The 24,405-nt window shown below is 44.7% G+C and overlaps 1 protein-coding gene across 3 annotated transcripts in view; it reads left to right on the forward strand.

The window, feature by feature from the left end:
* The first annotated feature begins 6,814 nt into the window (after nucleotides 1-6,814).
* The window catches only part of PTGFRN (prostaglandin F2 receptor inhibitor), a 70,422-nt gene continuing 52,831 nt past the window's right edge, over nucleotides 6,815-24,405 (forward strand). For 2 of the 3 annotated variants that reach the window (XM_074812921.1, XM_074812932.1), the window contains exon 1: nucleotides 6,815-6,984. In XM_074812921.1, the coding sequence (XP_074669022.1) occupies nucleotides 6,924-6,984 (61 nt within the window). In that variant the 5' untranslated portion in view covers nucleotides 6,815-6,923. Of the gene's footprint in view, nucleotides 6,985-15,076; nucleotides 15,211-24,405 lie in introns of those variants that run through there. The other variant, XM_074812940.1, reaches the window with a different exon arrangement.

Genomic DNA, 24,405 nt, shown 5'->3' on the forward strand with positions numbered 1-24,405 from the left:
ATTTTGCCTAGGAGAATCCATATAAAAACAAACAAATGCCAACAGAAATGTTTCTATTGTTTTCCTTCCCTGTTTCTAATGAAAACTGTTCCTTTAAAACAGAGCAATATCCTCCCCTATGATTTTTGCAGTCACAACGCAGAAAGAGAGAAAACCTGAAAGCAAAATTGACTCCTTTTGATTTTTTCCAGTTCAAGAGAGGAAACATGCCAGTGGGAAAGAGAACAAAAATCATGCCAAGTAAATCTGGATTTTAAACTGCCTCTAATGATCAACAGCAATGATACAAATATTTATTTCTGGTTTTATAGTTTATTTGTGTTTAAGCTGACAGCAGATCTTTTAATTTGATATTCAGTCTTCCTTACATAAAAATATGTATCTTTTAGATCGGTTCTTTAATTATTCACTTCTGTAGGAGTTCAGACAGCAAGTTGTTGGGGGATAATTTTTTCATATACTGCCTTAGCATGTACTTTCTGTTCACTAATCCTGTTTGCACTGAAGCTGACAAGAAAATGCCCAACAGTTTGAATAGGGTGTCGATTTTATCTTTATTGTTCATGCCATAGTGGGAGCTGCCATAACATCTAACCCAAATCTTTAATACCTATCTAGTGCTTTGAAGTGCAGCCCCTCCTATTGGACAGTAAGCGTTCACAATTCCAACCAAAAGCAATGCAGGGACTGGAGCCCTGCCGCTGGAAGTGCAAAAGAGAGGCATGAAGTAGGAGGATGTCTCATTTATTGCATAACAGGTTGGATAACTTTTTTGCGTGTGGTTTTGCTTATGTGGCGTCAGTGACACGGATGTGCAACCCACAGCCACGGACAGGTCTCTGCAACCTGCCTGTTCTAGTTATCATGGCTCTAACCTGTAGACCATCATGCAGGCAAGCATCTAGAGAGATGCTGCTAAATCTATACGTATGCATGGAAATACCACGGTATATGGGTTTTTCTCCTCATGTGTTTTGTGTTCAAAGATTCCATCAAATTCAACAGTAGCTCAGCATGTAATATAAAGCAGCTGTTTATGAGTGCTTAAGTAGTTAGGAACCAAACTTCAGGCAGCCAGATTTGAAAAATGTATTCAGTCTTTAAATGATGTGCTCTATTGAAAGGAGTCTAGTCTAAAAACACTCATGAAGTCTGAGAGTTTATGATGTAAAGAAACCTGTAGCACGCGGTGTGTGTTTCCTACTTTTCCTGGATTTCATTATGCCTCCCTGCCTCACAGAACAGCTGTAACATTAAACCCATTGAAATTTGTAAAGTGCTTAGAGATCCACTGAAGGGAGGCAGTAGAGGAGTAAAAGGTACTTTTCATTGCTATTGTATCAGGCAAGCTAGTTTCCAGAGTGTCTTCATAATAAATAAGAATAAATAACTGCAGATGTAGAATCTGTTCTATGCTCATTAATGGGTATCTTTGGGACTGTGGTTGAGGAGAATCTCTTCTAAGGAGGAGGTGAGTGTAGATTTGAAGATTCAAATTCCTATTTCAGTATCTTTCCTAGGGCTATGGCTTGAAGCATTGGGGTGTGCTTCACTAGTACATGAATGCTATCCAGGTCTACTGGCATTTGAATACTAGTGGCTAATAGTTTGTTTGACCATTTTCTTCTGTCAAATTTCAACTAGATTTTCAAATAAATCATTCACCAATAATTTTTCCTCATGATTTGGTTAGCTCAATAGCCATCCGAACAATATTCATCAAAAAAATTACTCACTTTTTCCCCATCAATCTGCAAATAATTTATTCACAAATACTTTTTACATGAAGCAGCCAGCTCTAGCCAGGACAAATCAAGGTAATTTCCTACTCTTTTGATCAAATGCCAGTAGGACTTTATCTTGGACAGCTCAATAGAGACAGGTTTTAATGCATAATACATAATGGGTAAGCTGAGTTTTTCACATTTCTTTGAGAGTTCTCTGCTATTGCCCATATTTCTGTTCAACTACTGAGAGAGGAATGACAGGGGGGCATATATTTTCCATCCAGGTATGCTCAGAAGCATTTCACAAAACCAACCGTTCAGCTTCGAGGGTGTAGGGCTCATGTCAGCCACAGCTGTGATGGGGCAGCCCCTTAGCTGGAATATTCAAGCTGTTTAATAGAGCAAGGTGAAATTTAGCAAGAGTCGAGGAGAGGAAATGAAGACAAGTATTGTGCCTGCTCTGAAACACAAAGGGAACCTAGAGGCAGAATGAAATCAAGCAACATGGAATTTAGCCAGCACGCTGGGGATAATGTCCCTAGCTTTTGAGAGAAGGGTCTTTAATGAGTAGGCAAGACACAAGATGGCACATCCCCATGTAGATGTCTCTAGGACAACATTCGCGCTGTGGTTCCCTTTCCCCGGGGGTTCTCATGCAGTTTGGAAGCTGCTGACAGTCCCCTTCCTGCCCTTAGTGGCTGTCATATTGCTGACAGAGCCGTTGAGCATGGCCTTATCTGCCTGTCTGCCTACCCCTCTCTTTTGTTGTGGAGAGCTTATGGCTGCCACACACCAGCAGCAAGGGGCCTCATGTAGCTAAGGCAATGGGACCAAAAGGTTTCTCCCCTGCTTAAGGTTTGCAGTCAGCAAACTGCACTGCACGTGAGCAGCGCTTTTGCAGCCTCTGCCCCTAAACAGGGCGCTGGGTCCTCATCAGGGTGGGCCTTTCTGCTGCTGGTCGGAGATGTATGGGTCTTCCGAAAGCAGTTTACCCTGGCGCTCCATGCTGTGTGTGGGCCTGTTATGCAGTCTTCTCGCCTTTGTCCTCGGCTGCTCAGGCAACAAGGTGGGGAGAACAAGAGATGTTTATCCACATTTGTCAAGAGAAAAACTTTGCAAAAGCTAGCAAGTATATATTGAAGGAGTGTCGCAAGTAGGGAGTGGTTGCATGTGGGTTTCTTCAGGATCAGTGTTTGCTCATGGTCATGCACATATGTGCATGCATAATAATGTGTCTAATATAACACTTCAGTCTCGATCCTTCCCTGAGGTTGTTGGCTAATCTAGTTACCCCCAAATGAGAGATGCCTTCAGCCTATGCATTATGCAGAAATCTAGGTATGAAGAAATGTAGGCTAACATTTCTGCAGCATCATCAATAAATGAATTATATGTGGTGTCTACTCAAAACAACAACATGCTAAACACTGAAAGTCAAATGGGATGCCTTCCTGAGAAACAAACAACTGACCACATATTTACTCTGCATCTCATAAATAAACATGGAGAAAGCACAAAAACAGAGGAAGGTATTTGTCTCAACTTTATACTTGGAGAAAGCTTTTGACTCAGTCTGGCTCTCATAGCTGAACTATACAAATGGAATTGGCAAGGGGAAAAAATGACATAATCACATACATGTAACAATCCATTGAAAGTAGGACACACAAAAAAAGAGAAGAAAACAGGCTTTGAAGAAGGTAGACTAACACAGCGGTCAGCTTCAGGCCTGCTCTTTCTGTCATCTATGCTGGCGATTTATCAGTCTCAGAGAAACAGTTCTCAAATCGAATGAGGGATCTCAAACACCTGCTTAAATCATCACAACATCACAAAATGTATTTTAACACACCCTGCTGCAAGGCCACGTAGTGAGGAAGGAAGAACATTGGTGGTGAATGATGGGATAGAGATGCTTTCTTGGAAAACACAGATGCAGAAAGATGCTTGGGGATTCAATATAGGTAATGGATTCTACAAGCTTTTTGTGCAGTGTAGGCAGTTAACGGTCTAATTCCATTTTTAGATATGTGAGAAGGGGAAAACCAAACAATGACTGACAAATGATTTTTACTCTGTGCACAGCATATGTGTATAGACCACAATGACATTGTATCCAGGGTGGGTGCCTGCGAGTCAAAAAGCACTTAGAAACATTGGAGAGTCCAAAAAGTGTTGCAGGGGCTGAAACTGAATCTTACAATGTGAGGCTTCAGAGAAAACAATCTATTCAGTTTAGCGGGAAGTGATAGGAGCACCACCTATAGTTACTTACCCATGAAATGGGATGGGTGTGCAGTTTTTTATACAAAGGCATAACAAGTTCTGATGTCTCCAAGTTGGACAAATTCAACCTTGAAAGAAGCAATTTCCTAGCAGCAAGGATAATTAAACATTGGAATAAACTAGTAAGTGGAGTAAGGCACTTGCCATTACTTGGAGTCTTTAAGACAAGATGTGTTGTCTTTCAAGCTCACTTTGATTCAGCTGCTGGGAAAAAAATCTATGGCTTGTGTATATGAGTCAGATTAATGACAGACGGTGGGTCCTTCTGTCTGGAAGCCTGACTATATGGGAGGGAAAGTGGTTCTTACTAAATATGAAGTAAAAGAGTGAGATGACACTTGTTGAGAATATCACAGCTCAGGATAGCAGGGGTTTACCTATTCTTTTCACCAGTGTAACTAACAGCGCGTAGCAGTGGTGAAGTAGGTGATGGTTATCTGGCAGTTACAGTAAGGGCAATAGGGAGTTCCAAATTGGACAGTCATAAGGAAAATCTTTCCAAGGACATAATGAAAATCAAGTCACTGCTGTAACTTTTCAACACTGTAATTCAGGTCCTGGATCAGTGATCTTCAGCTAGCAATGGAGCACAGAAAATGGGAAGCACAGAGCAAACAGGGACTGGGGCTCCTGCAAAATCAGTGGCCTTGTGCATACAGCAAACTTTGCATCCATGACTACATCTGTGTGTACATGTCAGGATCGCTGCTGCAAGGCTTAAGAGGCACAAGGGGATATATTTTCAGGATTAGAGTTTGATGAAGAATCAACAGTTTAACCAGCATGATGGAAGCTGACCAGTAAGGGTGAGAGATGTCCCAACCTGTTTTCTGAATTTGACGTAAGGGACATGTCTTGGTTTACAGAAGTGGCATTTTCCAGTGAAGAAAAAATGTGTTTGAATGCTGGCCAAAGGAGGAGGTAGAGCAGAATGAACGGAAACAGGCAGCAAGAACAAACAGGCATATGAGGGTACTGTAAACATAGATGAAGACAGTCTTGTTTTGTTTGGGCAGCCCTTACTCAGTCATACGTGTGGATTCAGCCTCATTTGCAGTTTGGGACCTCGGAGAACTTCAGTGTGGACAGAACTAAGTGTCCCCCAGGCACTTTGCGGCTGCAGCTCTGCAAAGAGATCTACTGTGTGCAGGAGCTCTGGTAATTGAGGTTGGAGGGTGAAAGTTCTCCTCATCAATTTTAGGAGGGTCTTGTTTCATTACTATCAGGCAACACCCTCTCTCCAGTAAAGCATTGCAGAATGAATAACAAAGTCCAAGCTAAAATCCAGTCTGATAATCATGCTCAGTTACGAACACAGCACACACTTCCTGCTAGTGGGAGCAAACAACCTCACCCGAGCCAAGGCATGCTGAAGACCAAGGCGTGCTGGAGACACTAGAATAAAGCCTAAACCAGCCATTTTGTGCAGGAGCAGCAGCCCAAAACTGTGCAGAGGCCCTGGAGATTCCCCACACAGAGAAATGAGTAACACGGATCCAGCTCCACCAAAGAACAGAAAATCAGGGAGCCTGAAGGGAGCCTGGGCAGCAAACCACAAAACACGCACGAGGAGAGCACTGATTTTCCAGTTAATGTGGCAAGGGGACTGAACCAACAGATAACTGTCCGAGTTACTCGAGAGCAGGCCAGCGCTTCAGTTCTCTGTTTTTACAAACAAACAGGAAATTAAATCCCCGAGCAAACAAAAATCTCTGTGAACAGGCCGAAAAGAAAGGCGGCGGAGCAGTGGCATGAATGTCATGCGGCAGCAGGCCTTTTTGCGTGAAGTGGGAACGCTGGCAGGGGAAAAGAAGCCCAGTCCCAAAGCAGGGCAGTGCTGGTTGCGGGGGCTGCCCGGCATCGGCGGGGAGAAGCGGCCCCGTGGGCGCAGCCCTGCTCTGCCTCTGCCGAGCCAGGCCGGGGGGCCGGCGGGACTGCCCCGGGGAGCGGGAGGAGCCCAGGCAGGCCCGCGGCTGCCATGTGCGCCCGTGGAAGGGCCGGGGACACGAGTGGGCCCACCCGGCAGTGCTGTGTGACTGTGCGTGCGGGCAGGGGGACGTGCGCGGACCCGCGGTGTGACCGGGCGCGAGGGAGCCTCCGCGCATGGGTGGGGGTGCGCGGAGCAGCAGGCAGCCCCCGGCTGGGGTCTGTGTGTGGGGACAGGGGTGGGAGTGACACCCCCCCCCCCCCCCCCGTCTGTGCGGTGGGTCTGTGTGCGGGGACCCCGCGCTGGGGGGGGTGTCTGTGAGGAAAGGGGGCACCAGCCGCCCCCCACGCTGGGGGTACCCGCGGGTGGGAGGACGGCGGACGCGAGCGGACCGCACCCCACTGTGGCGGGGCCTGGGGGGGGCCCCGCAGCCGGGGCGGGAGCGGCGCCATGGCGGCCCCGCGCGCCCGCAGGGCCCCACGCCTGTCCCCCGGGGGCCGGCCGCTACCGGCAGCGGGCCCCCCCCCCCGGGGTCACCCCTCCCGCCCCGGGGGAGCCCTCCACCCGCCCGGGCACCGGGGCTTTCCCGGGCCACGTGTGCGGGGCGGCCCCGGGAGGCCGGGGGCGGCTCCGCCCTCCGCGCGGCCCCGCTCGGCGAGGGGCTCCCCGCCCCTCCCCGCGGCTGGCGGCCCCGGGCCGGCGGCGGCCGCTCCTCTCCTCCCCTTGGAGGGGGTGGGGGCCGGGCCGGGCCGGACCCCCGCGCCGCCCCCGCTACCTGCGGGCGGGGGCGCAGGGGGGCGGGCGCTGGGGAAAGTTTGTCTCTGTGGTTGGCTGCGCCGCGCGGCGCGGCCGGTCGGGGCGGGCGGGCGGCTCCGTGCGCTCGCAGGGCAGCGGGAGGCTGAGCGGCCGGTCCCCGGGCCAGGCGAGGCGAGCGCCGGCGACCCCCCTCGCGTCGGGAGAGGCACCCGCGCAGCCCCGTCAGCATGGGGCACCGCGGGGAGAGGGCGTCCTGCCTGCCTCTCCTTCTCCTCCTGCTGCTGCTCGGTGAGCCCGGGGGGTGCGCGACCGGGGGCAGCGGGGAGGGCGGTCGGGCCGGGCTGCGCTCGGCCACCTCGCCCGCAGGTAGCGAGGGAGGGCCGGGCCCCTGGGCGCGGGCCCCTCGGCGGGGAGGAGCCGCCCGCCGTGCAGTGCCCGCACGGGGTGCGGCGGAGCCCCGCCGGGGCGCTGCCCTCCGAGGGGCGGCGGGGGGGCCAGTCTGTGTCCCCCCCCTACCCGCCCTGGCTGGCCGGGCTGGGGTCGCCTTCGCCCCCTCCCGGCCGGCCCGCGGGCGCTAACGGCTGGCGCAGCCCTAACGGCTCCGCAGCCCCCCCCCCCCCCGCGCTGCTCCCGCCAAGGGCCGGGGTGCAGATTGCTGCCGGTTATCTCCCCGAAACTTTAAGGGGCGTCCTCAGGGTAGAGCTGCGGCGCGGGGGTGCTGCGTGCCGTGGCTCCCCGGTGAGGGGTGGGGCGGGGGGGTGTCTCCGCCGGCGGCCGGGGTCCCGCGGCCGGGGTTACGTGACGGTGTGTCCGTAGCCGCTGTGGCACGACCCGTGGGCGCCCTGAGGTAAGGGCGGTCAACCCTCCCCTCGCCGGGGCGCCGAGCGGCCGGCTCTAGGGCCGAGAGGGAGATCCTCCTCCTGCCGGTCGCACGGGGGAGGCGGGAGGAAGGCCCCCCCACCCCCGCCCGGCTGCAGGAGCCCGGGCGCGGCGGGGCTGGGGGGAAGCGGCGCGGCTCCTGCGGCCGCCCCGCCGGGCTCTCGGGGCTCGCTACCCCCGCCGTCCGGTTCTCCCGCTCAGAGAGACCCGGTAACTGTGCAGGTGATGTTTTATGCCGCGTTCACGTAATCGTGTAGCTGTCGTTAGCTTAACGGGCGGCATTGTTCCTTACCGGTGCCAGTGCCAGGCAGGCGGCGTGCAGAAATAAAGCCTGTAGCAAGAACTACACAAAAGGGTGGCTGGTGGGTTTGGGGTTTTTGCCCTTTTTCCCTTCAACAGTGGACTTGTAGCATTGTTGCTAACAGTGTTACTAAAGTAGCAGTGAGTTTAACTAGCACACAAGAAGATTGTTCAGGTAAGATAGTTGCACGTAGTCTTTAAGCGATTCTGTGTCAGCTCTGTGTAGTTACAAGTGCTTTAGGTGCTGGTGAGCAAACATGCCCCACAAATTACTACAGGCACTTCTTGATTCAGAACACTTGACTGATTGTAGGCAGTAAGTGGGAGCCTTTTCCAGATCTGGGGTGGAAGGACTGAGTAACTAAAACAGTGCCCCCACCCCACGCTGCAATGCTCTTCTTTAAACAAAACTCTTATTTGCTGACTTAGTTTGTGCTTGTACTTTTGACATTGCTATGACTAATTCTTTTTTTAAAGTCTGCCAGAGCACTTTCCTCGTGGTTTGGCTGTTGAATCTTTCATAGCCAGGTCTGCAGAGCAGGTAGTCACAGTTGAAAAGTCAGCTTCCTAAACCTGGGCTGGTCCCAGTCTCTTTCCTGAGGCTGCTTGCAGGCACTGAGGCAAAGGGGTGTCTATCTACAAGTCACGATTCTACCGCACAAAGGTGTCCACTGTGCTTTCTCTTACTTGCAGCTGAGGTTAGTCATCTCGTTTATCTTGACAATTATAGGCATTCTGCCAGCTGGGGAAACAGTGGAGAACTGGAGAGAACACCTTTAGTGTTTTTGTTTAGAAACAGAAAGGGAATAAAATTTTTCAAGAGAATGGTTTAGTAGGACAAGCGGAAAAATCAGGACTCTCAGATTGCTCAAGGTCATGCATCAAAAAGTAAAAACTATTAAGGATGACATCCAACAGGAAAGTTGTTTCCTTCGTAATTTCAGACAAAATAATTAGAAGACTTTAAAATGTGCATGCACAGATATCTGGCCACTGTTCATGATAGGGTTTGTCTGCATGTTCTGAGTTGTCTTTTGGGGATTTTTTTTTTTTTTTTTTTTTAATTGGAATTGAAAGTGCTTTTGTGTGCAGGGAAAAAAAACCCCTAAACTTTTCAGTCTTACTTGTGGTGTGTGTTATGGTGTGGCTATCTATGATACCATTACTTGGTAGCTTGTATGAGATATTCCTAATGCTAAAAGGTTGGGAAGGTGGCATTCCTCTCACTCTGGATGAGGAAAAATAGGCTTCTGTGAACATGTGTTTTCTAGCAGCTCTTTAATAAAGAGGCAGGTTGGGGCTTTTTGTTAACTAATGTGCTGCAAGTGTTGAGGAATTCTTGTGTAAGGGAGGTGGAGGGAAGGAGTTGAAGCATAGAAGGGTTCATCCAGTGCCTGTACTTAGACTTGATTTTGTTCAGATCTTTACAAAATAACCCAGCAAAAGGACACAAATGGCTGAAGGAGGTATTTGTCCGTGACAAAAATGTTTTCTCATCCTTTCTCCTGGATTCAGTACAGTTATAATCTGCTTGGTAAGGAGACTGTGGATCCTGAGATTAAGGCTTGATCTACTCTCTTTTCTTCCCTCCTCTGGTGTGGTTAGGTCCTGAGAAGAGACAGCAGCATGAGGGCATTTTGCACTGCTGTTGCCCGTTTTATGTGTGATTTTGTTCTGCAGTCAATCTGCCTAATCAACCTGTGAAATGCTCTGGAAACCAAAACATCTCTTCTAGGACAAGACATGCGAAAAACAAACCAGGTATCTGGTGGTTATCAGGGCTCAGACTGTAAAGTAAACAGTAAACCTTGCACCTCATGGATTTATTTTTTTTTTTTCCCCCTGGTTCTTGTTTGAGATTTAAGGTAAGAATTGCGGTGTATCTGAAAAAAGCTGGTCTTTGTTTTAAGTGCTATGGGGCTTGAGGAGAGCAAGCACTCAGTAGGTCCTGGGGGAAAACCGTTGATGATGGGTTTCCCAGAGATAGCCTTTTTCTTACTACCATTTAGACCTGTGTGACACCCTGTCCGCTATGATGGAAGTCAGTTCCAGCATGCCAGATCCCCAAGAGCCTTGTATGTACATGAATAGAGTTGTCTCCTACAATGCGTATTCAAAATTTATTGTGGGTTTTTTTTTAAGTTTTCCTCAGAAGCTACAACAATTAGTCATTTAGTCATCAAGGTTTAATTCAAGCTCTGCAACAGAAAGCTTTTGGTAATTAGTATAAATTATTGTGATCGTGAACTTGAAGGAAAAGCGTTCTTTAATCCTTCCCTGGATTTGCAGCTGAAGTGAAAGCATTAGAAAATGGGAGAGCCTCAAGGTTTAGGTCAGGGAATTGACGTAATTACGGATGATCAGCCATGGAGCGTTCAAGGTGTGTTAGAGTGGAATCTCCTTCCTGTTCCCATGCTGGTGGCTGCTCACCTGCCGGTGAGCCCAGGGTTGTTGGTGGTGTACTTTGCCTGCCTGTTGTTGAAGAAGGCAGGCTCAGGTCCTCACAGGCACTCGGAAAAGATGCTGACAGCTAGGCCTGCCTATCTGTGTTGTAGCTTTAGAGGTTGTTAAAAAGGCTCCCAAAGGGGAAATACCGACAAGCCTGTCCTGGTCTTAGCAGCTGCAGACTGCTAAGGCAGTGGAAGCACGTAGTGAGTGTTGGAACTGGGTTGGTGAGGTACTGAAGGGCAGGTGGTGTTGCTGAGGAGGAAGCGCTTTCCGTATGGCTTTGCCATGCTGATGTATTTTCTTAGTCTGTAGGCTGTGGGAAGATGTGGGAATCAAAGGGTGAGCAGAGTAGTGAGTGTTTTTTCCTTTATATCCTGTGTTCTTTTGGGTTGGCAAATGGTAGCTTAGTCACCTTTTCTGGCTCTTGTGTCTTTGTAGGTTCCTGTCCAGGGCTTCTTTTAAGGGAGTCTGGGTGCTTTTTCTGAAATTCTTCGACCTTGTTCTCCAGTTTTCTCAATTGCTACATTTCAACATAGCAACAGCTTGCTCTCTTTAGGTAGCCTCTGTTGTATTTGGCTCTAATCCCTGAACTGAGGTATAAACCTGCCTGAACAAGATTTGAAGTAAACTGTAGGGGTCACTTAAAAATGCAGCCACATGCTTGATTAGAAGGGAATGTACTTAAGAAATAATATATATCCATCCGTCTGGCTATGTAAACAAACACTGAGGGACATTTGAGAACTTAGGTTTCACATCTAATAAATTTATGGGTTGATTTGTTTCTGTGTGGTGGTTGGTTGTTGTTGAGTTAGTTTTTTCCAGTCTCCATAATCATTGTGAAACACTTACCTGCAAAACAGACCTGTATATTTTTTTAGTAGGGAAATGGTTACCTATCTCAATAAGATACTTTGAGAAAGTGAACATTTCAATTGTCTGTTTTCACTGATGTATTTTTTTGTGTGAAGTTCTGTGTTTTAGAAGGAAGGGTAAATGGACACATTTGAAAATTGAATTCTTTTTGGTTATGTATAGAAATCAAGCACTTGAAAGTTAAGTTGGAAAGAACTTGAGGAAAACATTACTAACATGAGGTGGGTCAAAGTAGGGGTTATGTTAGTGTTTATCAAGGTCTCTAGAAGTTTCGAAAGAAAGATATTAAGTGGAGTATAAAGTAAGAATCTATATCATAGTGCAAGGAAAAGTATCTTTTTAATACTTTGCTTTTGACTTTTATTGGAGATGTTGCAGTTACTTCCCAAGCCAGATGTCCTGCTTTCTTAGATCTGCAGTAGTAAGTGATAAAGTCTGTTTTCTAGAGACCTGTAAGGCGAAATTGTCTAGGGATAGCAATGGTTCAATTTCTGTCCAAGAATAATAAGCAGATTTCCTTCATGACCCTAGTTCCTAACCTGCACAAGGTATCCCAAAACTGGATCGAGCAAGGCAGGGAGAGACTGTAACATAAGCAGTTTTTGTTTGGGTAGTCAGTATCTCCTGCCCTGTAGAAGGAATTAGCTTGTACCAATGAGGTACTAAGTTCTCCAATTGTCCATTTTTTTTTGTCAGTTGATTCTTTAGAAAATCTCAAATTGCAGTTTTCTTAGGAGGCTTGAATACCAGCTGAGAAGGGCTTTAAAAAATATGAGATAAACTTTTAATACACCTTATGCATTAGGTTTTGCAAGGGGCAAAGGTATAAAATCAGTTTCAGATGTAACTGCTTTTGGGGTAGGATGATCTGAGAAATAGCTGTTCAGGTGCCAAAAGCCTTGAGTAATGTATTTCCAGATTATCAGCATATCTGAAGATAAGCAAGACAGAAGTTATGGAACTTTAAAAAGTTTCCTAGTTTTTTGAGTTTCATATCAGAAACTGGCTTATTCATTTACATGTAAGCTTTCATAATTGTAGAGTATAACTGATTTATTTTAACTGAAGTCTGAAACAGGAAAAAAGGATGGTATTTTTTTTTCTCTTGAATTGGAAGATGTTTCAAAGCTGGGTTTTCAGTGGAAACCATTATCAGCTTTAACTGTGGCATTCTGAATAAGTTTAAAGGGAGCTAGATAGAAGGTAGAACCAGTGTTGCTAAATACCTTTGAGTCTTGTAAAGTTATAAAGCAGTATGGTAATGCTGGTAGATTTGAGTCAATGTAATTGCCATGGGGACTGCTTGAAACTTGTGGTAGAGTGTTGCAGTCGGTGCTTCTTTTCATTACACTAGATGAGGAAAGTTGCAGGGAAAGTCTTATGTGACAGAGCCTGGAGAACAATGTCCTTTGTATGCAGCAATGGCAAAATAGAGCTGCAGAAATATGCAGTATTGCTGAAGCAAGCTGAAGTATTTGACTACTGATAATCTCTGTGGCCAGATGGAGTTTGCATGGATGTTCTAAAGGGTCTGAACTGTTAGCTAAGCTATGGGAAGAATAGGTGAGTGAGTAAGACACCGAGTCCTGGACAGGATTAACTTTAAAAAAGGATCTCAGGATGGCTTTTGGAATTGACTTGTGAACTTCAGGAATGAGAACTAATTAAAGATTGGAGCTCTCAGGCAGGCTGTCACAGCTGCTGATAGGCAGGGCTGCCAGCAATGCCTGTAGTATATCTGCTTGATACTTTTGGTTGAGGGCCATCTCTTAAATTGTTTATTATTCTGCAAGACTTTAGGCATTCATACTGAAATTTTCTGGGCCGGGTGTCTACGACAGGTTGACTTTTTTTTCCTAGGAAATATGCCCCCACACCCCCCCAAAAATGCTCCCATATTTCCAACTGTTACACTTTGGGAGTGAGCAGGGAGAAGGTTGGTGGTGTTTTTTTTTTTAATTCTCGCATGTTCTGGTCAATTCTCCCTCCTCACTATGGAACAAATAATAATCTCGGCTGCTAAGCTGAGAAGTTCTAGCACCTCCATGCTTTAGAGCAAGAACTGGAAATTTGGCTGGAGAGTTAACTTTGCATCAAGAATGTGGCTTTTGCTGTTCTCATGAAAAATGTCCAAATTTGGCCACATTGTAAGACTTGGAAAAGCATCAGTTTGTAAATGCTTGGTAGAGAATTAGTCTCGGGTCCCTAGAGAAAGCACTCTGTCATTGCTTTTAAGGTGTCAAAGGATTACAGCTGGAATTGGGGGTGGAGAAGTGGAAGCCTCCTTTTTATTCCGGTTTCAGACTTCTGTAAATGTGTTGTGAAGTCTTTTTTTTTCTTTTCTTTTTTCTCTCTCCCCCTTCTGCCAAATTGGCCAGTGCTGGAGCAATGTGCTGATTTGTGTGGATCACTGATCATATCTGCTGTGAGAGTCTGCTGCTTGTAGCACACAAAGTATATATATCATCTTTCTTATATGTGGCTTTAAAAAAAAAATCAATGTAAACTTTATGTGTGGTTTTTAACTTTTGTTCTCTGACTTCGGCTCTTCTCTCAGGCTTTTTCCCAGGTGTCCCCCATTGTCCTTTACTTCATGCTGACTGTAAAACAACTCCTGCTGCTATAGTTGCTCTCAAAAAAAAAAAAAAAGTAAAGAACTTATGCCACTCTTTCTGTTTAACAGGATTGATTAGTCTGGACTTGCCTTTCTGCCGACTTTCTTAAAGATGTGGTTTAGCTATGCTGCTTAGTGCTTGCTTAATGACTGCAATTTGCATGCTTTCATGCCATATCACTAGCCATTAAAAAGAGTTTGGTGGAACCATTACTGGTGGTCATGTTGGTTAGCAAGAGTCCAGTTCTGACAAAAGCTACCTCTGCTTAGGTTTCCCAGTCTTAAAAAGAATAATTGCCAGTGTAAAGGACTTTGTTTCCATGCGTGTTCCACTGTTAGCTCCAACTGCAGAGATTTAGCATCGTGTTTCAGTCAGTCTTTGATGCAATGTGGCTGTGGGGAATCTTTGAGCAGGCTGTAACGGCATTGTTCTCTTACACGCATTAAAATGGTTGTTGCAAGAGAGGCATCCATGGGGACCTCTGCCAGCTTCTTATTGATGTGTTCAGTTTCATCTATTGACACACTACCCTTCATTATTACACAGTGAATCCTGTGGCAGTGGAATTTGCTATTAAATCTGCCCTGCAAAAGGGAATTGGCAGGAGCTGCTTTAAAAGCAGCGTGACCCCTGCGTTTGCAAAGAATAGCTTCTAAATACAAAACAGATGCTGAACTAATAGAGGATGCTTCCTGAATTTTCAGGGTACCAAACATAATTATTCTGAGAAAAATTCAGAATTCACATAATTTGTGAATAATTATTTAAATTTCAATACCCTTTTTTCCAGAAACATGTCTAATCAGTACATGTGTTGATTTGTGCTTGAATGAAGCAAGTAATACTGAGGTGAAAACAGGGAATTATTTGTTAATGGAAACTGTTAGAATAAGCAGCAAGGTGTTAGTCTATCTGTGCTCTGATCCTCTTCCCAGTGCTAGAGGGTGGGAGAGGTGATGTATCTTCCTTTCCCTTTTGCCCTTGCCACAGACTATTTTGTGCTTTCAGAGCACCACCTGTAATATTTACCCAGATGTTCTAGCAACCTCCACCATCTCCCAAAAGAAGTGTTATATTCTTTAGAAGCCCAGTGACATACTGTGTTTTGGGAGGTGGTGTCAGTAGATGGAATTTATGTCTTTGTCCTTTATGTTGTATGTAGAGTGTGCTTGTTCATATTCAGTTCATATGGAGATTTAAATTAATGCAGAGTAATAAGTCTGTTGCATCAACCTTGTTTCCCTTTGATCTCAGGGTTTGGTTCTAGACAAGGCATACTGTACCTTTTGGCTTAGAGACCTCAAGTGCTTGAAGCAGGCTTCATCAGTGAGAAAATAAAGAGCATGACAGCTTATCAGAGACAAAATCACTCTGTCTGGAGGTGAGAGGTAGCAAGGTAAGCCTGAGTCTGTCATGTCTATCACAAAGCAGGGTTGAATGGAGCCCTGGTTGCTTGCAACTATTGATAGGCACCTGTCAATAGTTGCAAAGCTGCTGACATCCCTAGGTTTGTGAGTTGGTTTATTTATTAAAAATCAGGTTGAGAAAATAGCGTATCTAGCCAATGGGCATAGAAGTGCAGCTGTTACTAGCAATTAGAGGTGGGGGAAGGAAGGTGAGGAGGGAGTACTGGAGCAGGACACACTTGGCAGAGAGAAAAGGAAGCGGGGCAATAGCTTGTTTAAGATGGAAGAATGAGTTAAAGATGTGTCTGCATGAGATGGTGGAGCAGTTATCACCAAAAAACACCCTTGGTAAAAAACACAAGTTTCTCAAAGATCTGCAAGCAAATCCTGAAATACTTTTTCTAAGCAAAGTTTTCTGCTTACCACTGACAGGTAAATGGAATATCTAATTGTAGACTCTGCAGAGTTTAAAACAAGGACTGAACTGTGATGCATGTGGCTGCAGGGTATGCTGTGGCATCTGAGTTGATGCTGGTGTTTGCCTTTTGAGTCTGAAAGGGACAGGCAAGGGGGAGGCTGCAGAACTGTGAATAGAGTTACTGGGTGGGGATGTCCTTCCAAAATAGCCGTAGAACAAATGAGACTTCAGATGGCACCCTTGTTCCTGCTCATGACCGGAGGGCGCAGGGAGTGTGCCTGTTCCAGACTGTGCCTCATAAACCTGTAAGGATCAACAGAGGTGGGCCAAACCTACTTAGAAAGCTGTTAAGAGTGATATAAAGTATTTTTCACTGAACCTCCTCTTGGTGTGAGCAGTCAGCTTTTGGTTTGTATGTATATAGAGAGATTTTTCTCCCTGTCTGAAGCTGCAGAAAGACACTCTTCATACATCTGGGCAAAGGCTAGTAACCTACAGATGGATGCACTGGGCACTTCTGTACCCAGACTTGTAAGGTGTGTCCTTTCCTTGCTATAACAATTTTTACCCAGAATAAGAACCTAGTCCCATTATGGTGCGTTCATGGAACATGCATATGCCATCAAAGTTGCTGGCTTCTCTTTCTTCTGTATTTTCTTCTTTTGTCATGCTTCTGGTATTGGTGCATTGGAGGTGAGAACTTGCTTTGCATATGTGGGTTTGGCCAAAGTCCAGCGTGAATACTGTTCTCGCATGAGTGACCGTCTGGGGTCAGCAGTAATCTTCCAGTGTCAGGGTTGCCTTGTTGCTGTAGGATCTTGCTCGGAGCCCAAAGTGGGACTTTGGTCAAGTTACTGTCATAAGTACACAGACATTTCTTGAAATTAAAGCCCTGCAACTGAGGTTTCCACCTCAGAGGAGGCTGCTAACATGAGACATCCTGTGACTGCCACTTGGGCTGAAACAATATGTTCAGAGAAGCTGTTTGCTGGGAGATGATCAGTCATGGAGCTACAGGGTGAGCCTTGACGAAGAGCAGGCTGTGCATGGGGGTGGGAAGATATTTGGAGGTTTTGGCAGGGAGGAGGCAAGGGCCCTAGCTACAGATTCTGTGAATGGCATAGTGATGAAGAGCACTTCATGCTGGTGACTTTTTTCATCTCGGCCTGGTGGCATAAGGTCTTTTCTGACCTTGGGTGCACAACTTTCTGCTTTTGAGTGTGTGGGTATGAATCCCACCTTGTGTTTGCCTTTTGCTGGGCCTCTGTAAAATGAATTACTGGTTTTGCTTCAGTTGAGTGAACATATGTCTGCAGGACTAAGCAAAATAGCAGCAGGTACTGGGTGGCATTCTAGTCAACAAGGTTCTTCCCTGAACAAGGCTGAGTGAGCGTGGTACCCAGTTTCTGATACAAAACAGCCAGATGTGTGCGTCAGCAGTGGCTGACACGTGCACATGGAGGCCATTGAGGGGACAGCCCTGTTTGACCTATTCTTGACTGTTTTGTTTGTGTGGGTGAGTGAAGAACTTTGGCCTTCCAAGTTATTTGAGTGCTTCTCAGTACTACTTAACATCACCACTTCCCTCTGCACCCCATCAGTTGCTTTTACACACATTATAAATTTGAAAGGCTCATGAATTGACGATTGCTTTCAATACATACAGCCAAGGAGATTTTTAACTTGTTGTGATTAATGCCCTACCTTTAAGACCTCTGTGTAGTCCTGGATGTATGCCACCAGATTATGGCAGGAAATATCCTCATGATTGTTTCTGTCTGTTTAGCAAAACCCCTAAATTCCTCACAGGTCATTGCATGTACCCACTCTCTTGTAACTTGATACAAAATTTGCTCCTGAGTGTTACATTTACGCATTTAAAACAGATCTCTAGTACTTCCTCAGAGCCAGTAGCGTGTATGCATAAGACATGCTGGGTTTGGACACTTAATCTCTAAAGATGTGCAAAATGGAGCAAGTATGGCTACCTGTGTTCTTGTTCTGCTGTGGCATTCTTTGGAGATGTCAGGCTCATACACTGAGTGCATCCTGGACGGTTGGTGGGAGTTTGCGGGGATCTGTGGCTCTCTTTCAGTAGCCTTTGCCACAGAAACCTGAGACTGTCTCCTACCTAGTTTGCCTGTATTGAGGTGGTTCTCCTTTTTCTTGAAAAAGATGGCATGCATGGTTTTATCGAAATAGATAAAGGTCAGTGAATACCTGCTGGGAAAATTGAATAGCACTCATTTAGACAGAATTCTGCTTATCTGGTGGCATATATTGGCATTTTTAGGAGAATGGAATCTCTCTTGCCCTCTTCAGAACATCTGTTTCTGCATGAAGTCATCTTTTGCCTGCTTTTTTTCTCCATCTGAATCCACTTCTACCTAAAGAGTCTTCTCTGCAACATCAGAAGTATGAATGCCAGCAAGGATTTTGTCAGGTCATCTTGAGTGTTGTGTTCTGTGGGAAATTCACTAGGTAGAAGCACTTCTGGTAGGTCAGAACCATGAGAGGCTGTGGGACTTGAGCTGAGCTGAGTTTGAGCTCGTTGATGCAGGATGATAGCAAAGGTGTAACTGTGCATGTGAAGCTATACAGAGGTTCCTCGCTGCATCTGCCTCAGAACAGGGACCTGTATGCAGTTTCTTCTGGCTGTGTCAGCTGGTCTGATGAAAGATCTCTAAAGAATATTGCCTTAGACCACTGTCATTACATAAGTACTGCTACTAGGTTATACAGTTATTCTGTGACTTGAAGTTATAATTCTGATGACGATTTCTGCCACTTACATGCAGAATTATGCATTGCATGGAAGCTCCTGTCACAAGTCCCAAGTAATAATAAAACTGGGGTTTAAAACCAAGTAAGCTCTAAAAATGAAATGGTTGGCAGAACATTCTTTGAATTTATGGTGATAGTGATACAGAAATTCCGCTGTCCATTTCGGGATTCTACTCCCCCCACTGCTCCTTAGCATCATCTAACTCTCAGATTGTTGTACAAGTTTTTTTTATGTTGAGATAGAAACTAATTGGAATGAGTTAGTGTTTTCTTTCCCTGTCCTTTGACATTTCTGGCATTTAAGGAGGAAATAGGGACAAACATTTAGCTGAATGACATCCAGGCTTAACAGGAGCTTGTGAAGTTAGGCTGAGGATGTCTGTCCTTTTTTCTTCCCTTTTACAGACAGAAGTTAAGGAGCCTCAATTTAAACTTCTCCTGCAGGATGTTTCTTGTAACTCCAGAACTGTCTCGTGCTTTTAGTCTGGCTCTGATGTCTGCAATTCAACATTCAGCCGTTGCGCATTTCCACAAAAATATCTACATGCTGAAACAGTCCACAACAGTGATGCTAAATTTGTTATTATCTTCCAGTGTTTACGTTTAAGGATGTAACTTTTACCTCTGCTGTTGTTTCAGGCTTTCTGCAGATAATTTATAGCCTTGGTTTACAATACATCTGTTTGGGTGGGTTTCACTCAGTTTGAGCTAAACAGTGTATAAATAGGTCTCCTTCCTGCTGAAAATAGGGTTGTGATTATAATCTCAGTTGAGTTCTGCTGAGTAACAGATGATCATTTCAGTGATAACCAGTTGACTGACCATGCCTGTGACTTCCCTAGCAGTCAGCTAAGTACATACCCTTTCTTAAAGTGCTTATCAGCCAGGAATTAGAAGTGTTTTTGATGATTTACAGCACAATGCCCAAGAGCTTTCTTTTTCCAGAGATTTTGTAATCTGAATAACATGATGTGAGTACAGCTTTATTAGAATTGTAAACTTCCATAATGATTAGAAGGGAGGAATACATCCACCAGGCAGGTTAATGAAGATGGTTTTTTTCACCAGTAGAGATGGTTTTTTTTTTTCAATAGGATCTCGGAGAATTCTGAGAGATCTCACTGATTGTACTGACTGTAGGTGATGGACAGGTAGTGATTTTCTTGCATTGAACTGCTAATAGATGAAAGTACAGTAGTGTGAATGGGGCAGGCAAAAATACACATACTTTAAACAAAACTGCCCAGGGAAGATAATGACTCAAATGTTAAACTGATTTTTTTTTTTTTTCCTTTAAAAACACCAGTTCTCTTTGGCAAAGAGGATCTCCTTTCATGATAAAGAAGGAGTGCCGCTTTTCAATCTAGGGACAGACTGGACTTCTGTACTTAAGACTTCCTAGCAATCCCTTGTCTAAGGTTTATTTATTCCCTGTGAAAGGGACAAAGATCTTGAAATAATCTGTGTTTTGTCTGGGGAAAGGCAAAACCTGATTTAGTTGTGTGCTTTGTACCCTGCATTTTGACTTTTGGTAGGCTTAGGCTATAAAACTACAAACAGTGGAGGCATTTGTAGGCTGCTCTTGCATTGCATTATGGTGGGTGCTCCTCTGCTTGAATTCTTTGAAATGTCTTAATTTGATGTTGTGGATTTTAACTGGTTTAAGCTCCTGCAAAATGCTCTCCAGATCATTGATCTCTGAAAACCTGTTCTTATTTCTGAAAAATTAAGTGGGCAGGCAGGGGGTGAGGTGAGAGGAAAGTTGCATAGTTAACTGGAGCTCTGTAAATGCTGTATGTACCTTCTATTTAGGTCTTCACTAGCAGCAGGAGTGCCTTCTAGGTACTTTGTTACTTTTCTATAACAGTAATAATACTGATTGTTCTCTAATAATAAACAAACTTTGTTATAGGATAGTGCTGTTAATATGATTTGTGACTGCCAAACCAACAAGAGAGCTAAACCCAGTTGATTTTGTGATGTAGTAAAATAAAAAGTGAGCAGGGAGTATAAAAAGTACTTTGAACCTTTAAAGTACAAATTTACAAACAGGGATGAAATTAAGAGAAATAAACAGTTTTGTTCTATTTATGTATGAAGGGCTTGCCAGTCCTTTTGTTACGGTTCTTAAATTGTTGTGTACTGCTGACATTGGATGGGGCTAGATGCAGAGCTGGGAGAAGGATCCTTTATTTTTTAAACCATCCATTTAGAAGTCTGACTACATGTATACTGCATCTCTTTCTGAGTATTAATGAAGGCATAACTCCTTTCCTTTTGCCCACTGGGGCTTAGATATAACACTGACTTTTTCAAGCAGTGCTATCTTTTCAGATGTTATCATGAAGCGTGAGAGCAAGGGGAATTTCCTGATATTGCACAGCATTCAGTGTCTTTCTTGCTTATCCTTTTTTTGGTCAATGTTTGAGATCAGGCTTTCAGTTCAGTTTTTTGCAGCCTGAGTTCAAGGCCTAAGTACCAAATGAACGCCTCTTGGGTATAGGTTGGTATGGTAAAAATGTATTTCGCATTTCTGTTTTCTTACATATGAGTCTGTGTTTTGTGTTTTCATTCTGAAGAATATGTCAGTTCATATCGTCTCTGGTGCTAAGGCTGGGTGAACAGGTGTCCTTGACTTGACATGGCTTTCAGGATATGTTCTGGTAAAGGAGTCAGGGCTTGCTCTGCACACTGAACAGCAATGTTTCATGCTCTGGCTTTCTGGGCCTAATCAGAAGTACCTCTGGAGAATGTTAGCTCTCCCTGTGGGCTGAGTGCATCTCCTTTGTTACCCAAGGGCTGTTTGCCCTCAAGTGAAGGCGGCAGTTCAGGGAGACACCTTTTAGCTGGAAATCTCAAAGGTGCTTAAAAGGTACTGCTAAGAATCTTCTTGCACAATTAAAAAGTGTGGACTGCTAATTCTAGTGTCTGTGGGCAAGTCCACCTACAGCTTTTCAGGTGATTTTTAACACCCTTGACTTCCTAAATTGGTGGTGTACTTTCCACTTCTGTTCTTAGGCTGCTCTATATCGTATGCTGTTAGACAGCTGCTGCGTTTGCGCCAGACACAATTTCTTTTCAGTTCATGTTAAAATTGTTTCTTTGCATTAATACAGCAGCTGGTAGACTTGCGACTTAGTCTGCAAGTGCAGTATTGCTTTTGCAGTGGGTATTTGGAACTTGCAGTGTTGTCTTTTGTTCTTATGCTACATACGTGTACCAGTTCATGATCCAGAAAATGGTGGGCATGCTCTCTGTTGGGATGGAGTTTGGCTGTTCTGTTGAACAACGTACTATGGGACATAACTGTTCGTTCCAGTGTAGCAAATGTGAGGATGCCTAGGGGGAATGCAATCTGCTGTCTGTTTCAATGTAAGCTGATTGTGTTAGTTACTGAATAATTTCAGCATATCCAAGTTTCACCCAAATATTAACAGCTATTTATTTTGTACATAGGTTGTCTTATTAAATAGTGAAACCTAGAACAGCTCTGCAAGCAGTCAGGAGCAGAAAAAGAAACAATTAAGCGTTTTCCCTCTGGGTGTCTTTCAAAAACTGTATTCTCCTCCTCCTGCTATTCTAATGTCGTGTTGGTTCTCTACCCACCTTTCTCTCTTGTTTAATGTTCAAAAGGATTCCCTCTTCTGATTTTTAAGAGTTACTTGAAAATTTTGTGTTCTTTTATTCCTTTTTTGTGTCTCTTCTGCTGGGCACAGCCTAAGCCCCAGCCTGGGTGCCACTGAGGAGCAGCAGTAATAAAAGGGTACTTCCTCCCAGCTCCTACTTGTAAAACTGTAGAAAGATAGGATAGGCTGACACCAGAGATCCATTCAGCCTCGTGTCTTGCCTCTGACAGTGGCCAAGAGTGGATGCCGATGGAACAGTGAGCACACACAGTAACAACTATCCTAGTGTATCATCTCATGATTTTCTGTGGCTTGGAGACTTCCTAAGTTAGAGGTGGTATCTTTATGTTTAACCTTGAATATTTCCTCCAAGAGTTTGCTGGCTCATGAGTGTTGCATTTGGCTACCTTTTGAAGTTTTGTTTTCTGAAATATTCTGGGTGATGGTGCATGTTAGCTGATTTCTGACTCTGTGTTAAGTTTCCTTTTCTCTTTTATCACCTGTGGTGTTGACCTTCCTATACACAGCATGCCAATGACAGCAGCAAAGTAAATAATTGAGATACATTTCTTAAAAGTGGGAATAACAGGAAACATTTTAAGATGTGTATTTAGGCATGCTTATCTGAAAATTAGTAGCTAATGTCTGAATGCCAAACTTTACTAAGACTCCAAGCAGTAATGTGTTGTGATGCAGTCTTTTATTACATGGCTGCACATGGGTTTTCTCAAATGTGAGTTTTCTCCAGTGTGTTTTGGGCATAACATTCTCCCCAAAAGCTTAAATGTGTGTGACATTCTGTAGTGCTGTGTGTTACTGTGTGTGCTAGGGAGGCTATTCAGTATTGGTTTTAGAGATGAGAGTAGATACTGCTGCGAATGCTGCGAGTTAATCAAAACAGGTAACAGTGAAAACTTGCTGGCATGTAATCTAAAGGGAGCAAAGACTTCCAGGTTGTGATGTGGAACATGAGAAGACTGCTGGACTTCTTCAGCCAGATACTGAATTAATGAACCTTGCTATTCTGCTACTGGAGATAACAAAATACCTGCATTGAATACAGGGCAAGGTTTTCAGAAGTGATGGAAGGCTTGAGGCTGTGAGCCTGAAACTTTATGAAGAGACTTGGTCCCCCAGAAGGTTAATGGTCAGGGTTTTTGAAAACTGAACCTCTTCAATTATTGAACTAGCTAACTTTGGTCACAAGAGTGGAGTGTTTCTTTTTTTCTGCTTGTTCTAGAAGGTGCAGGTACAAAGGATTTTGTTTCAGGACTGGAGTAATTGGGAGTGGAGTTGTACCAGGTGTATGTCTTGCATGACGTAGTTCAGCGCTCTGCTGGTTTCTGAATCTCTTGCGTGTTGCCCACATGTACGTACCTGCCCACCCGTCCCAGAAAGTCTCTTCTTTTTGTCCCGTAAAATTAATCTTCTAGTAAATTAAACAGCAGCCGCATACAATACCATTTCCTTTCATGTGTGAGAACAGCTTTCTAAAGGTGGAATTCAGGGGCATGGACAGCTAATTACACAGCTAATTTGCCTTCAAGCTCTTGGAGGCAGTGAATGCCAGCAAATTTTTGACTCTTGCACGCTTTTTTGAAAATTTTGGCTGTTAAATTTGTTGAGCGGGGATAAGCAACACTGAAGTGTGGGTGGATTTCATATCCTACCCATACATTTGTTCATGGCTTAGCTCACATTTGTGATTTAGGGAAGAGTTCCCATTTCCACACTGAAGTTCAAGTTAAATGTGAACAGCCCTTTAAGTACCCTTTAGGAGCACGCAGGCTGCATCTTCATTACCATTTTAGATGGGACGAGGATTAAATTTCTGAGGTGAATCTTCTCACTGTCCCACTTTCTGCACATTGCTTTTTACTGGGAAGCTATCTAAGTGTGCAATTAGGATTTCTTTGGATGTACCTGAACCAGAAATGTTGCTCCAGGAGGTATCTGCTGTGCTTCAGGTGCCCTTTGGTCTTTGGCCTATGGCACTGAACCTGGTCCAATGCAAATCCCCAAACATTCATGGTGTGATTCTTGGGGCCTCAGCACCAACTGCCCTCAAAAGTTTTCTCCTTTTGGACTATGCCAGATGCTAAAGTAGACATTTGTGCTAGTCTTAAATTTCTATGTGGTGGGGCATAAGCTTTTAGGCTTTTTAAATATTAGTGAAGTAAATAAGCAGACTGCCTTGAGTTCTATCTACTGATCTAATAATGTATTCTCTATTTTCAGGAGTCTTAATGCAACCAACCAGATTGATTTGAATGTTGTTTGTGAAGCTTTTTCCTGTGTTTCCAGAACTGTCTGTGTTGGTATTTGTCTCTTTCAAATAATGAAGAGTGCTGTGGCAT

Source organism: Strix aluco, chromosome 2 (assembly GCF_031877795.1).
Source record: "Strix aluco isolate bStrAlu1 chromosome 2, bStrAlu1.hap1, whole genome shotgun sequence".
In the NCBI taxonomy this organism is placed as follows: Eukaryota; Metazoa; Chordata; class Aves; order Strigiformes; family Strigidae; genus Strix; species Strix aluco.